The sequence below is a fragment of the Protomyctophum parallelum genome, assembly GCF_964188405.1.
Source record: "Protomyctophum parallelum genome assembly, chromosome: 9".
Taxonomy (NCBI): Eukaryota; Metazoa; Chordata; class Actinopteri; order Myctophiformes; family Myctophidae; genus Protomyctophum; species Protomyctophum parallelum.
Genome location: NC_139706.1, coordinates 25,209,800 through 25,223,390, shown reverse-complemented (window position 1 = coordinate 25,223,390; position 13,591 = coordinate 25,209,800). Strand labels below are relative to the sequence as shown.

Genomic DNA, 13,591 nt, shown 5'->3' with positions numbered 1-13,591 from the left:
TCTGCTGACAGTTCCTCAGCTGCATCCACCATTGTGGATAAATATTACACAATGTCAGAGGCAACACCCATAATGCTCTGTCTACCATGGGGATGGAACTCCACACATGAACAGGGACTGGTGTGTCATCATCTGGGTATGCGGCTCTCGTGTCCCAGTTATGAGATCACAGGGCTGTACTTGCTGCTTTTCAATAACAATTTACGGGCGATGTGATGTTAGTCAAAACGCAAATTGAAGAATAGAAATGAAAGGGAGCTCGGGAGTTCAAAGGGTGATGCGCTGAGTGTAAGAGTGATTAAGCTACTATTACTGTCACTTAATATAAGCCTTGATTTACAACAAAATATGAGGGAGTGTGTTGCAAATAATTTGGTGTGAAAATAAGCATAGATCACTTTACCTAAATGCTGAAGCGACTGCTGTCATTGTTTAGTCATTTCCTCGTGACTAGAGAAGCAGGAACGTGATGGGTAGAAAGCTTAAGAATGAGATACATAAATTGTCCAGTACCCCAAAAGAAATACAAAAAGATGTACACTAAAAAGTCTTCCCATTTCTTTAAAGTCCAGAAGAGCAGGCTTTATCTTTGGTTAAAAGATCCGCTCTGGTCTGGACACAAGCCCTGAATCTTGTCCTTATGTGCTTTGTTCAGTTATGTACACATACAATACTTAATAGTACACAGGTTTAGGGTCAGATTGCAACACTTCTTTGCAACAGTCCCCCCGCCCCCCCCCCCCCCCCCCCCCCCCTTTAAAAAAAATTCACTACATACAAAAAATAAATTATGAAAAAAAGGAAGTAAGAAAAAGAAAGCCTATTTCATTTTGGTATTGAATCTGTTGCTTTGGCTCAATGGCTTGATAAAAAAAAACCTAATGTGTTTGCATTCAACTGTACATAAATACTGCACTGCTTTGAGTGAGTGCTCCTTGGTCACGGCATAGCACAGTCTTTCCTTTTAAAGGAGCACTGTAAAAGACTTAAAGGCTGCAAAGGAGGACACTTAGGACAGTTCTACACATTTCCGTACGCACCAGGAGACCAAAAGCTCTTGGCCCGAGGTGCAGAACAGATACTGAGCTGAGGTGGAACGGCGCCATACCGTACACCATGAGTGCACAAACATCTACAGATCGTCGCCATGGATGCAGGTCACGTGGCCTTAGCTGGGTGAGTAGCGGTCGATGGTGCGGGCGTCAGAGAGGCCCTGTGGGGGCGGAAGAACCCCCAGCATGTCCAACTTATCGTGCGTGAGACCCAGATGGTCGGCGGCTAGCTTGGACAGCGGATAGAGGCTGTCCATGGCCTTGGAGTCGGCCACCAAGTGGTGGTGCTGGGCTTGGATGAGGAGCTCGTTGACCTTTTCCTGCTTCAGTCCCAGTTCTGCCGTGTATTTACTCAGAGGATAAATCCCCTCCGCAAAGTCCAGCTTGAGCTTCCCGTCAGCGGTGAGGCCCGCCCCCGCCCCGCCGCTGCTGTGCATCTTCATATGGCTGATGAGATTTCGCTGCTGGGCGAACTTGCCGCCGCACACTTGGCACTCGTAGGGCTTCTCCCCGGAGTGGATGCGCATGTGCTCGGTGAGGCGGTACTGGCGAGTGAAGCGCATGCCACAGGAGTCGCAGGCGAACGGCTTGAGGCCCAGGTGGCTGCGCATGTGGCGCGTCATGGTGCCGCGCTGGGTGAACTTCTTGCCGCAGATGCTGCACGGGTACGGCCGCGTTAGCCAGTGGGTCTTCTCGTGCTGGCGCAGCGTGGCGGGGTCTTTGTAGGACTTTTCACAGTTGGAGCAGCGGTAGGGGCGAATCATCTCCCCGATGCCCACGGAGCCAAGCCCCTGGTTGGACTTACTCTCGAGGTGGGACAGGCTGTTCAGGCTGCTGCTGCTGTTCAGGCTTCCGTAACCGTTAGCGTTGCTGCTGTTGCTTTTAGCATTTCCATTGTTGCTGTTCCCCATTTCGCCACCAGAGTTGCTGTACAGCTCCTCCTCTGTGTGCGTCTCCACGTGCGCGTTGAGCTGCTCAGAGCTGGGGAAGCCCTTGTCGCAGGGGATGCAGACATACAGATTGTCCCCGAAGCTCTCGGGCTCGTAGGGCATGTGGAACCTCCCCATGGCCCCGGGGGACGGCCGACCCTCGCTGCTGCCCGTCTCCTCGCTGCCCGAGCCGCTCTTGTCGTCCGCCCCCTCGCTCTCATCCCCGGCCTTGTGGTTGTGATGCTGGCGGTGGTTCTCCCGCTCTCCGTGTCCGCCCCCGTCGTCCTCGTCCTCGTCTTCCTCCTCGTCCTCGGCCATGTAGGACGGCGGCTCGTGCTTCACCCAGCGGTAGATGTTTCCCATCTCTCTGCCTGTCTCTCCAGCGTCTGTGGGGGTGTCAGGGCTAAGGGGACACGGGTAGTGGTCCGGGCCATGTGAACTGGAGCGGTGCAGGTGGGGGAGATGGGGGCCGAGTGGCTGGTTGAGGTGAGGGAACGGGAGAGGTGTGAGAGAGCCTGCCTGATCGGATAACTCCATCTTCTCCAAGGGATAGGCCCTCCCGTTGGCTCCTGCCACAGGGCTGCCACGACCACTCAGAGCCCCGCCTCTTTCATCATCGTTATGTGGCAGAGTATGTCCCAGGTGTGACTGGGAGGGGGGGCTCTTTTTGGACAAGTCCAGGCCATAGATGGGTGAGCAGTTTCTCTCAGGGTGGGCCGAGCGCGGGCCAATTTGGGCGGCGGACTGTGGCGAAGGGAACACCTGAGAGCCCTGGTTGGACGTGGGAGCGTACAGTTCACCAGCGTGAATGGCCAGGGGGTGGGGAACTAGCTCCTCTAGTGGCGGGGCACGGGGTGTGTGGCTATTCACCACTCCGCCTGGAGGGCAGGACTGAATGACAGGAGTAGAAACCCTATACCTGCCACCACTCCCTAAGCCCATGTTATTGGCCGCCATCTTTGCATAGGGCAGGAATGCAGGAGCCGGTCGCGGGGGGTACTTGCCATTTCTCTTGAGCTTCTTCTTGCACAGGGCGACCAAATCAAGCAGCTGCAGGTAGCTGGCAGCGGCCAGGACGGCCCCCAGGTTGGGTTCAGCGGGGGAGGCGGGGTCTCCTTCGCTCAGGCGGCCGGTGTAGATATAGTCCAGGATGACCCGGAAAACGCCCGGGCTCACCATCTCATGGTCAAGGTTGATGAGATTGTCGTGGACCACCAGCGACTTTAGGTAGAGGCTGCTGGCAGCCAGAATGTTCTTGTGAGCTCTGAAGAGGGCATTTTGCACCACGATAATAACGTCACACAGGAAGCCCTTGGTGCGCTGGCTGTTGAGCTGCAGGAGGAGGTGCCTAGCATGACTTGGAACTTCCATGGCGTCCAACATCGTCTTTAGACCGCCACCTGCAACGACAACAAACAACAACAACACACATCTGTAAACATCATGTTTCATCTGCATTTCAAATGGAACACAGTAATGATAATACTTGATAAAATAATAAAAACTAATGTCGTTAATTAGTCATTTGCCAAATATTGTGTGTGTGTCAAAGAGAGCAAGAGAAACAGAGAGTTGAGTGTGTGAGTGTGTGAGTGTGTGTGTGCGTGTGTGTGTGCGGGTGCGTGCATGCATGTTTTAAAGGTAATTTAACACAAAGCCCGAAATAGCATAAAGATTGGATAATAAGCTAAAAAGGGAAAAAAATAAAGACAATGTTGAAAAATGTGTAGTATTTTACAATAAGTATATAATAACATTAATTATATATATTTAACTGTTTTTGTTCTATTTTTCTTTCTTTATTGTAATGATCAACAACACGCTTTTTATTTATTTTTAAGTATAGGCAATTAAGTAAATAATACAATAATATAGGCAATTGTGTAAATAATACAATAATATTCACTGATTAATGATAGCCAATAAATGGCAGGTGTGGTAGTGTACAGTGCATAAAGTGCACACAAAGACCACTGGATATACTGTATGTGACTTTCTGCTACCAGGCTGAGTGGCTGCGATGGTTTTGTCATTATCAGAAACTCAAGTCAACACACTGACTCATTTCCTCTGCAGCAGTTTTGAGAGAAAATTAAGAAGGAGAATATAAGAAGCAACGGAGAAAAAAAAGGAGGAAAAAAAGAGAGATAAGCTGCTGGTGTGCTGATAAAGTATTCCAGAAGTAGCAGAAGGTTTAAACAAAGTGAATGTTTTGCAAGTGTGATGAACAGCAGGTATAATAAACCTGTGGGGAAAAGATGTGTCCAAAAAAAGATGTGTCTGGCTGCTCCTCTATAGCCATGCAGTCATATAAGGAACGCTGAGCGCACGGGATGTAAATCATGGCACAATTGGATGGTTCAATAGTTTAACTCAGGATTCCAATGCACACACACACACACACACACACACTGCACTGCACACTGTAAAAACTCCAGTATCACTCACACATTCGTGTGTATTGTTGCACCACATATAAAGTAAACTATATCAACTATACAAATTCTTCAGGATGCATTGTTCAAACAGTGGTGTCTGAAGATGCTTTACTTTAGGAGATGAAAACGTTTGTAACCCTCCCTAAGGGCTTAGTCTCACTGATGGGAAACAAGCAACTAAATAAATATATCCGATCGTGGTCTTCCTGACTGAAGTTCATCCTCGTCTTGTTGATTGCATTGAGTAGCCTATATTACAATGGTTCTCAAACTTTGTCATGCCTTTGTCATGACCCCCAAATTAATATGGATTTGGCCACGGACCCCCAACGGAAAACATTTTGTGCAAGGGGCCATCACATCACCGTATACAAGATAATGTGTTGTTAAAGATGTTTTGAAAATAACAGATGCACAGTGGTCAAAATTATTTTTATGCTATTTTAACTAATTTTGCTGAGGACCACAGACCACTTAGAAGTTAGAACCCCCTCAATGACCCCTGGGGGTGTCCAGACAGACACCACTTTTACAACCACTGGCCTATAATGCCCCCAGTAAAATGAACAGATGAACAGAGACAGAGAGCTCTTTAGCATAGCTGTCTTCATCCATACATCACTCCATAGCAGATTTGACAACAGGCTTATACAGCAGGTATAACCAATGTGCTCAAATTCAACCAATGTTGTTGACGTTAGATAGATTAGACATAGATCTGGATTCTGGATACAGGTCTACTTGTATTGGCTGTATGTTCAATCCCAAATCCACAAAATAAATACATTAAATAAATAAATAAATAATTAGATAAATGTTGAAGTCTGTAAAAGAAAGAAAGAAAGAAAGAAAGAAAGAAAGAAAGAAAGAAAGAAAGAGAAAAGAAAAGAAAGAAAGAAAGGAGAACAACAAGAAAGCATGAATATTGTTTCCACTGTCTGGTCTCTCTTCTGGCTTTGATTTCACAGTGGTCTTAAGTTTAGGCCTACTGTAAATGTAATGTATTTAATCTGCAGAATATCCCCATACAATGTTGAAGTGAAGTCTGTAAACATGGGGGGCAGCCAGGGGGTGCTAGCCTATATAGGCGGTTAACAATAGGCCTACACCACTGTGAACCGCGCTGTGAGTGGTGACACGCTGCATGTGCTCGCGCATATACATTTCCCCCATGCGCCCGATGCGCGGCGCTTTGTGACACACACGCGCGCGCACACGCACGCGCGCACGCACACACGCACACTAGGAAACACTCAAATGCAGTTCTTATCTTCTGACCCGTCATTTTTCAATATTCCTCGCGTCTGATGGATCTAATTTTACATGGGAGCCACTGTGAGTCTGTGACACAAACTAATTGCTTTTATTTATTTGTAAAATAATAATTTCACTGGAGAAGCGGAATTTATTTCTGTGCTGCACGCACCTGTTTTGCCTATACCGCAATGAAAATGTTAATTGACTGACTAGGGCTAAACTGATTAGTAATCAGACCTATACAGACAGTAATCCCTTCTAGGCCTATAAAGAAGAGGAATATTTTGGATTGGTTAATTGACAATGATATAGGCCCATATAACAACCTATTGTGACTATTTGTTTAGATGCTCGGGGGACGCATGCAGTATAGGCATTTTAAACCCTTTAATCTGAAACACACACACACTCAGTTCACTGCTGGAAAAAGTGTAAAATATCGGCTATTTAGAAAGCAGCCAAAAATGTATGCCTGCAGGCTTCTCTTGTAAACGCTGTAGGCTATATATCTGAATATTCTATATGTATTTTGACTAAATAGGTCTAATTTACTGTAGGCTACGCCTCTAAAGAGATGGCTCTGGGATTTTTTTTTATAGGCTAACGTCTTGAAAAGCTATTTATATACTTGGGTGATTGATATAGCCTACATTATATGCTCTTAAAAGGGTTCAATATGACAGTGTTTTGACTGCTGTGTCTGTGCGGGTGAGTTTGCTGCGGGCAGACTAGACTTCCCTATCTCTCTAGATTTACTGTCTATCATAATAAACAATTAGATATCTGCCTGAACAAGCTTTGAATGATGGAAGCTTGTAATGGTATTTTATTTCGTTTTAATTTAATTTACATGGCACGTGTAACAAAATACGTTTATAGGCCCTATATGATGACTATAATAAAAGGACAATTTGCTGCGTCGTTTTATTTATTATTTTGTAAGACTATCGTGTAGGCCTGTATGCCTATCAATTATTGGTTTGGAATTGAGCATGACAACATCTGCTTAAAAGGTCAGCATCTTATGAAATAATAGGTTCTGACGAATCTGACTGTGTTTTATTTGGAGTCGCAGGAGTAGTCCTATATATAGTGGACAAAGTGAAAGTATATAGGCTACACTGAAGAACTCTGCATCAATGTTGGTCTCATCGTGAAAGGGACAAATGCTCTTGAGCAGCATGAAACTATTAGTGATGAAACTCACTCATGCACTTTAAAACTATGAGGAGCGGAAGTAGCAGCCGTTATAAGCGAGTCAGTCAAGTTCAGAAACTCACAAGTGAGAATCTGCAGAAGGCTTGAATCAGAAGGAGGCAGACGTTTCGTTTTTAGAGCCATATGCTATATCGTTGCTGTCAGGTGGAAACCTTGTATGTCCAAAGCAGTTACTTTTTATGATTTTGTTTTAATTAAAATAGTGAATAGCCGATCTACATGCGCACAACACGTAGCATGAATTTATAATTTCCACGAATTAATTTATGTTGGACAGTCTTTACAGGCCACGAGACAAAAACAAATATGCAGATACGAGGTTTCTGTCCGAAAGCTGTATACCGCGATCGACGCCTCGAATTTCATCATGCGTTCGTAAAACACCTCGCATGCACAGCTCCATGCCTCCTGCATGCATGTTTACTTTTACCGTATGTGAACTAACGTGGATTTACATTCACAAACCCTGGACTCAGTTAATCTATAGGCTACCGCATGTCAGCCATGAGCTACTATATGACATTAATGTGATACAATTATGATACAGTTTGAAGATGCATGCATTATTTTAGTTAACTGTCAAATATACTCAGAAAAAAGGGAAATGATCAAAGTCTGAAAACAATAACATTTGTAAGTAATATTTTTCTTCAAGTTGAGCTCAATATCTTATAATACATTTTGCCACTTTTATGTTAACCACATATAGGCCTAATCGATTCCACATTTGAGATGTTCAGATATACATCTGAAATAAGTCTGACATCTTGTTGAAACATTTTTATAGGATTACAGATTTTTTTATTAATAACATTTTTTAAATAAATAATAGTTCAATACATAGCCTAGATGAATAATGCTTTACGACTTTATAATGCTCTCTGAGGCTCGAGTATAGTTGCTTAATTTGAGTCTATATATGAATTGGATGTCAGGTTGAAATAACAGCATTACTTTATATGCGTTATGTTATAAATACAGCTCCTTATACCAATACGTTGTCCTCTCTGATCTGTCCTCACATTTAAGCACAACACCAAACGTAAACGCGCGTGAAACCAGCTCTCTGTCTGAAAGTGTCTCATATCCTTTATCTCCGGAAAATCCTTCAAAACTACGCAGGCCTTTGAGCAAGCAAGGTGGAGCAACACACAGCTGTTTCTTTTAAACAATATCAGCCATCTCTACCTGTCTGTCAACAGAGCTAAAGCATCTCGTTCCTCAAGCTCTGCTGCCTAATCTTTAGCTATAAAAAGAGCCAATTAAGAGCAGCATGCAATTACAAATAAATTCGTAATACATAAACGTTTCTCCAGTTCAACACCATGCTGCGACTTAATCCACAGGTGGTTGTGGTGCATCACATTCTGCAGTCAAAAAATAGGCTATATATTTATTGTATTAATTCAGACGACCAATAATGTTTTGGCAATTTATGTTGGTATTTTACGTATGAGTGTTTACACGTTGTATTATTTTGTCTAACAGATCATATCAGGTAATGATCGGTCCCAGGATTTTAGAGAATCACGCAAAGGCTATTCGGGATAAATTATGGTATATAAACTATATGTCAGAATAGGCTCGAAATATTTTCGTAAATATGCCAATAATGCCAATATGCCATTTATTGATATAAAAAATAATTGAATTCCATACGAAACAACAACTGTTGATTATAAAACGCGCAAAGTTATTTCCATGATAAGAGAATAAAAGCAAAGAAACAAAGGGAAAGGAAAGTCCATGTAACATATGTTGCTGTAGCATACTGCCTACACTTTATTGTCCAAAAACAAGTTATATAGGGCTAGGCTATGGCTACATTTCCCCTTGCTTCTTGTTCGCTGTTGAAAGCTTGAGTAAAGCCTATGAGGGCATCTTCTTACCTGCATGCCCGATCTCTTCTGCCATCCGATCTAAGTCGCCCTTAATGATCATCTCAACAGTCTGTTGGAGTCATATCTGACGCGTCAACTTTGAACTGCCAGCCTCCAAAATCCATGCCAGTTTTCCAAGCACGTCTGCCAACTCTTTTTTATTATTAATTGATATGAATTTCTTGTTGCGCTCTACGTCCTTCCTCCCACCCACCCACTTCTCTCTCTCTCTCTCTCTCTCTCTCTCTCTCTCTCTCTCTCTCTCCGTGCCCCTCCTCTCCTCTTTTTCATCCCCTCCTATAAAAAATACGTGCCTAGAACAGCACCAGTTTCCTCCTATTTTTTTTATTCTTAGTAATTTCCTCGGCTATTTTTGAGTGGAGGCAATAACGCTCGCTGAGATGATAATGGAGCCTCTATGCGCCTCTTAAGTGTTTTAGCGCCCCGTGTGATGTCAGTCTATAATAAAACTAAAAGGTAAAATAGAGGGCAGGAACTTCATGTGACCCCAACTTGAACTTCACAACACATCGTCTTAAAGAGACAGGCACTTAGCCTACTGTATGTCACTGCAGCCCCAATGCAACATTTGACACAAGAAAGAGATATTAAAGTTAAACCAAAGTATAATGAGATGGTATAGTCGATTAGGCGTTAAAGAAAATAATGCGTCACTTCTCTCCTTCTCACCGGTAACCATGTGTGTCCTCCTGCCTTATAGTGGATTAATATATATATATATATATATATATATATATATATATATATATATATATATATATATAGCCTAAACACCTGATCTGATCTATATCATATCAGTAAAAGGCCTTTCCCCTCATCACCTCAAGGCGAGATGCAGATAGGGCTAAATGTGCTATGTATGCTGCTGGCGGCCTGTAGTCACAAGATCCCCTCGGAAGATAAAAGATATGGCCTCCTTCACACTGATTGGCAGAACTGCAATATGGTAAACTATAACATAACATCTCCAGTAGATCCAGTCCATTACATTTAGTATTGTAACGGGTCCTGATATAAAACAACTACATCTCCATTCCAATGTTATCCTGCTATATGATGCACTGTGATATACACTCCTTTTATATCTTTTTAACCTATAGGCTACTTGTGTGATGTCATGTGAGTGACTCCACCTGTATGATCCTGTGTGATCATCACTGTGTTAGTGTGTTTAGACATAAACTATTCGGATGCGACTACATGCAACAAGTGATATGGCTACTCGTTGACATGGCAACCACAGACACCTACACCTATAACCAAAACTAGGCTACCAAGCGTTCAGAATATCAACAGTCAACTTGTAACCGATACCGATAGTGAACAAATGTAACCAAAGGACCCTTACGACTACACTGGTTACATTTGTACATTCTCAGAGCAACTCATTTGAAATTACACATTACAACAGACTATAGGATCTCATCTGCCTTCTGCCACAGAGCGCTCGTCCAGACGCGGTGTGTTGTGTATTCTCTACTTTATGCACGGCACGGCATCGCACTCCTCTCTCTCCCGTCTCAAAACACCTACCTCGGACTCATGTCTGGTGTCGTGGCCGTTGGTCTGGTCTCCGTCTCGGAATGAATTCCTTCACTCTCAGTCAGATCCCACTCTCCTAAAACTCCCGAACTATTTGCAAACAGTTCCGACCGCATGTATCGCTATCCTCCTTGACGATTCTCCTTCACTGACTGTCTGCCATGCTAAAAACCCAGTTTCTCACGTGAAACAGTTCTATCAATATCAAACCCTTCAGATTCTGTCGGGGTCCGGGTCGGACCAGATTTCTCTACCGCGTGGACGCGCGCACAGCGACACTCGATGGCCATAACATGTAGGAGATACACGCAAGGAGGCAACCCAGCCTCCTTCAGTATAAAGCAACCCATCTATTTCTATAGTAGACCAAGTCTACATAATTAGGCTACTAATTATGAATTAGCATATATATTTGACTAATTGAACACCTTCACATACTGGTGCTTATGGTCTGATCATGATTCATGAGACGGTCATCATCAGCATTAGGCCATTGTACAGATGTAGACCTATAAACTAATAATATGATATGATGCCATAATTTAAACTGTGGCATATAAATGTCACAGAAATAGCCATCATCCAAATTGTAATATTCCAGTCAACGACTCCAATCAATTTAATTATTCAATCAAAAGATAAGATACAGAGTGAGGGTCAATATAGATACTCTTAATTTGTGTAGCACAAGAAAGAAAGAAAGAAAGAAAGAAAGAAAGAAAGAAAGAAAGAAAGAAAGAAAGAAAGAAAGAAAGAAAGAAAGAGAGAAAGAAAGAAAGAAAGAAAGAAAGAAAGAAAGAAAGAAAAAGAAAAAGTGTCATATACTTTCCAGGTTAGAAGAGGTAGGGTTTTGTCAAATCCTTTTTTTGTTTGATATATTATGTTCCTATGAGAGCACTTCAGTAGGATACTCACTCCAAATCCTCCCATTGTCTGGCCGTCTCAGGGGTATTCCTAGTGATTGGCCTTTGCTAAAGTGTCTGCAAATTGAAACAGGCCTATAAAATAATACACTTTCCATTAGTTCTGCTATTAGACAAAATGTCTTGATTTTGTATATTATACTTACTAGACTGAGGCCTATTCATTTCAGGTGCAGTATAATCTTTTAATCTCAACTGACAATCGATTCACGCAGCCTCTTCTGTATGCTACAACTTTATTAAATAAGTAGTAATGATCACCAGACTCACCAGTTTCACTCACTCACTTCCAGTTTCCCATGATGATGAACTGTTACTAACTCCCCTGTCAGAGCGAGGCAGAAGCAAGAGAATATATTACACAGTCAAATCCAGAGACTCACCCTGAGAGTGCACAAAATGGACCTGGAACGGCCCTTTATACACTCTCGGGTTTAAATTAACACTTAAGATTTTACTGTACATAGGGGGTTGTCCAGGGCCAGACCAAAATGTGTTTTAATGACTGATTAAGGTCCTAATACACTGTAGTACAAGTGTTAAAGAACTTTTTTTAACACATACATACAACAAAACAAAATTCAAAGGACACAAAATTCAGATTTGGTTAGTACTGCGCCTCAATCTTTCTCCATTTTAGGGGGACACAGCTGTTGTCTTTCCAGACAGACCTTATCTCACTAATCAATCTCCCTCCAGAGACCTGTACTGGACGTTGAAACTAAACTTGTCAAAACACAATTTAACGTAATCTGGAGTGCAACAAACCTGAAACACTGAACTTTTAATGAACTGAAAAATCTTCCAAAGGGTTGGTGTAAGCAATGATTCAATTAAAGCTGCAAGAGCCGGACTGGAGCCCAACCCGCGGAGCAGCACAACGCAGTGCATGCTGAGCAGGGCTACTTCCTCCAGGACCAATGCAGAGAGGAACTGGAGATAAGGCAGGCTTGGTGCAGCTGAACAACTAAATCACTTAACAGTCTAGTGTCACCCTCTAAATCACACACCTTCTCCACTATTTCTACAAGTGTTAGTAATGCTACGTTTATGTGTGGTACACGTCCTGGACAGAGTATACGTGGGTCCATATATAGTGGTGAACACATGACTGACTGCAGCTCATTCTTCTTATTTCGAGACACTTGTGTGAGCAGATACACTGTAGACTTGCCAGCTCTCCAAGGCTCAAAGCACCTCGTTTCAATTTGCACTCTGAATGACTAGCATTCCAATCAACTTATTATTGCTCCATTACTGTCTGGCAGGTGGCCTGCAGCAGTCAAGACAACACAGAGCAGCACCATGAGAGCTGAGAGCAAAGTAAAAAAAAGTAATCTTAACACCTTGAACCAGACACCACAGCCATCTGAGAGACTGAGCCCAGTGTCGCACACTTCTATACTGTAACTCCCTTCAGTCTCTCTCTCTGTCTCTGTCTCTGTCGTTGTCTCTCTCCCCCCAGCCCCATCCACTTATTTTTCCATTCTTTTCGTTTCCATTTCAGTGGACATGCCATGGACATCACCAAATGCTTACTTGTGCCGCCCCACCATTGCTTTTTTCTTAATTTCCTACTCTATCGTATGACGATGTATAAGCTAAAGCGGGCTTATCCCAGACACCCACCATTCAGAGGCAACCGTCCACCACCATAAATTGAGTGGTAGGCTCAACATTTACACACAAGGCCTCTCCTAATTCATTGTAATGAGCAGTTTTGCGACAGCTTTAGGGGATAGGCGTGCAAGGCATGTCATTTGAATGAGCCGAGCTGTTGTGAGCGTTTGGTCGCTATTCTAGTTCATCCTCCGTTGGCAATGGGCAATTATCTTGTCATGATGACAGCCAGATCAGAAATTATTGGGTTACATTTTGATAACAGAGGGTAATGGGTATGAATGCAATATGAGATCATAATTTGTGTTACAAGAAAAAAGATTTGTTTAGTAGGCCTGCACCACTTATGTTTCTAATTTAGGTTTGTGATATTTGACTGTATTATTGTGAAATTAAAACTATAAAGTTTGATAACAAACAGTAGACTTGCAAGCTAATCTTGTACAAATCAATTGTACAAAGATTGACCTCTTCCCTTTGAACATCAGTGGTTTTCCAGAAATGTTGCTTTCTGCCTGCCTTCTTCTACTCAGTGTGGGTACTGTGTGTGTGTGTGTGTGTGTGTGTGTGTGTGTGTGTGTGTGTGTGTGTGTGTGTGTGTGTGTGTGTGTGTGTGTGTGTCTACATGCACGCACGAGTGTGTGCGTGCGTGTTTGTGTGTAGGCCAGCCTGTCAGGAGTCTGTGGTGCACATGGCTGTCCGCTGCCTGGG

The 13,591-nt window shown here is 43.2% G+C and overlaps 1 protein-coding gene across 2 annotated transcripts; it reads right to left on the bottom strand.

Annotated features, from left to right (window-relative positions):
• Nucleotides 1-772: 772 nt before the first annotated feature.
• On the bottom strand, nt 773-10,507 carry hic1 (hypermethylated in cancer 1). 2 transcript variants are annotated; one of them, XM_083773763.1, is made up of 2 exons: nt 10,329-10,507; nt 773-3,381 (listed from the first exon to the last, which is right to left on the bottom strand). In XM_083773763.1, exon 2 carries the CDS (start codon nt 3,362-3,364, stop codon nt 1,169-1,171), a length of 2,196 nt encoding a protein of 731 aa, XP_083629889.1. In that variant the 5' UTR covers nt 3,365-3,381; nt 10,329-10,507; the 3' UTR covers nt 773-1,168. The 2 variants fall into 2 exon arrangements, with proteins under 2 accessions (XP_083629889.1, XP_083629888.1); XM_083773762.1 differs by lacking the exon at nt 10,329-10,507 and adding an exon at nt 8,784-8,886.
• Between the last annotated feature and the right edge of the window lie 3,084 nt (nt 10,508-13,591).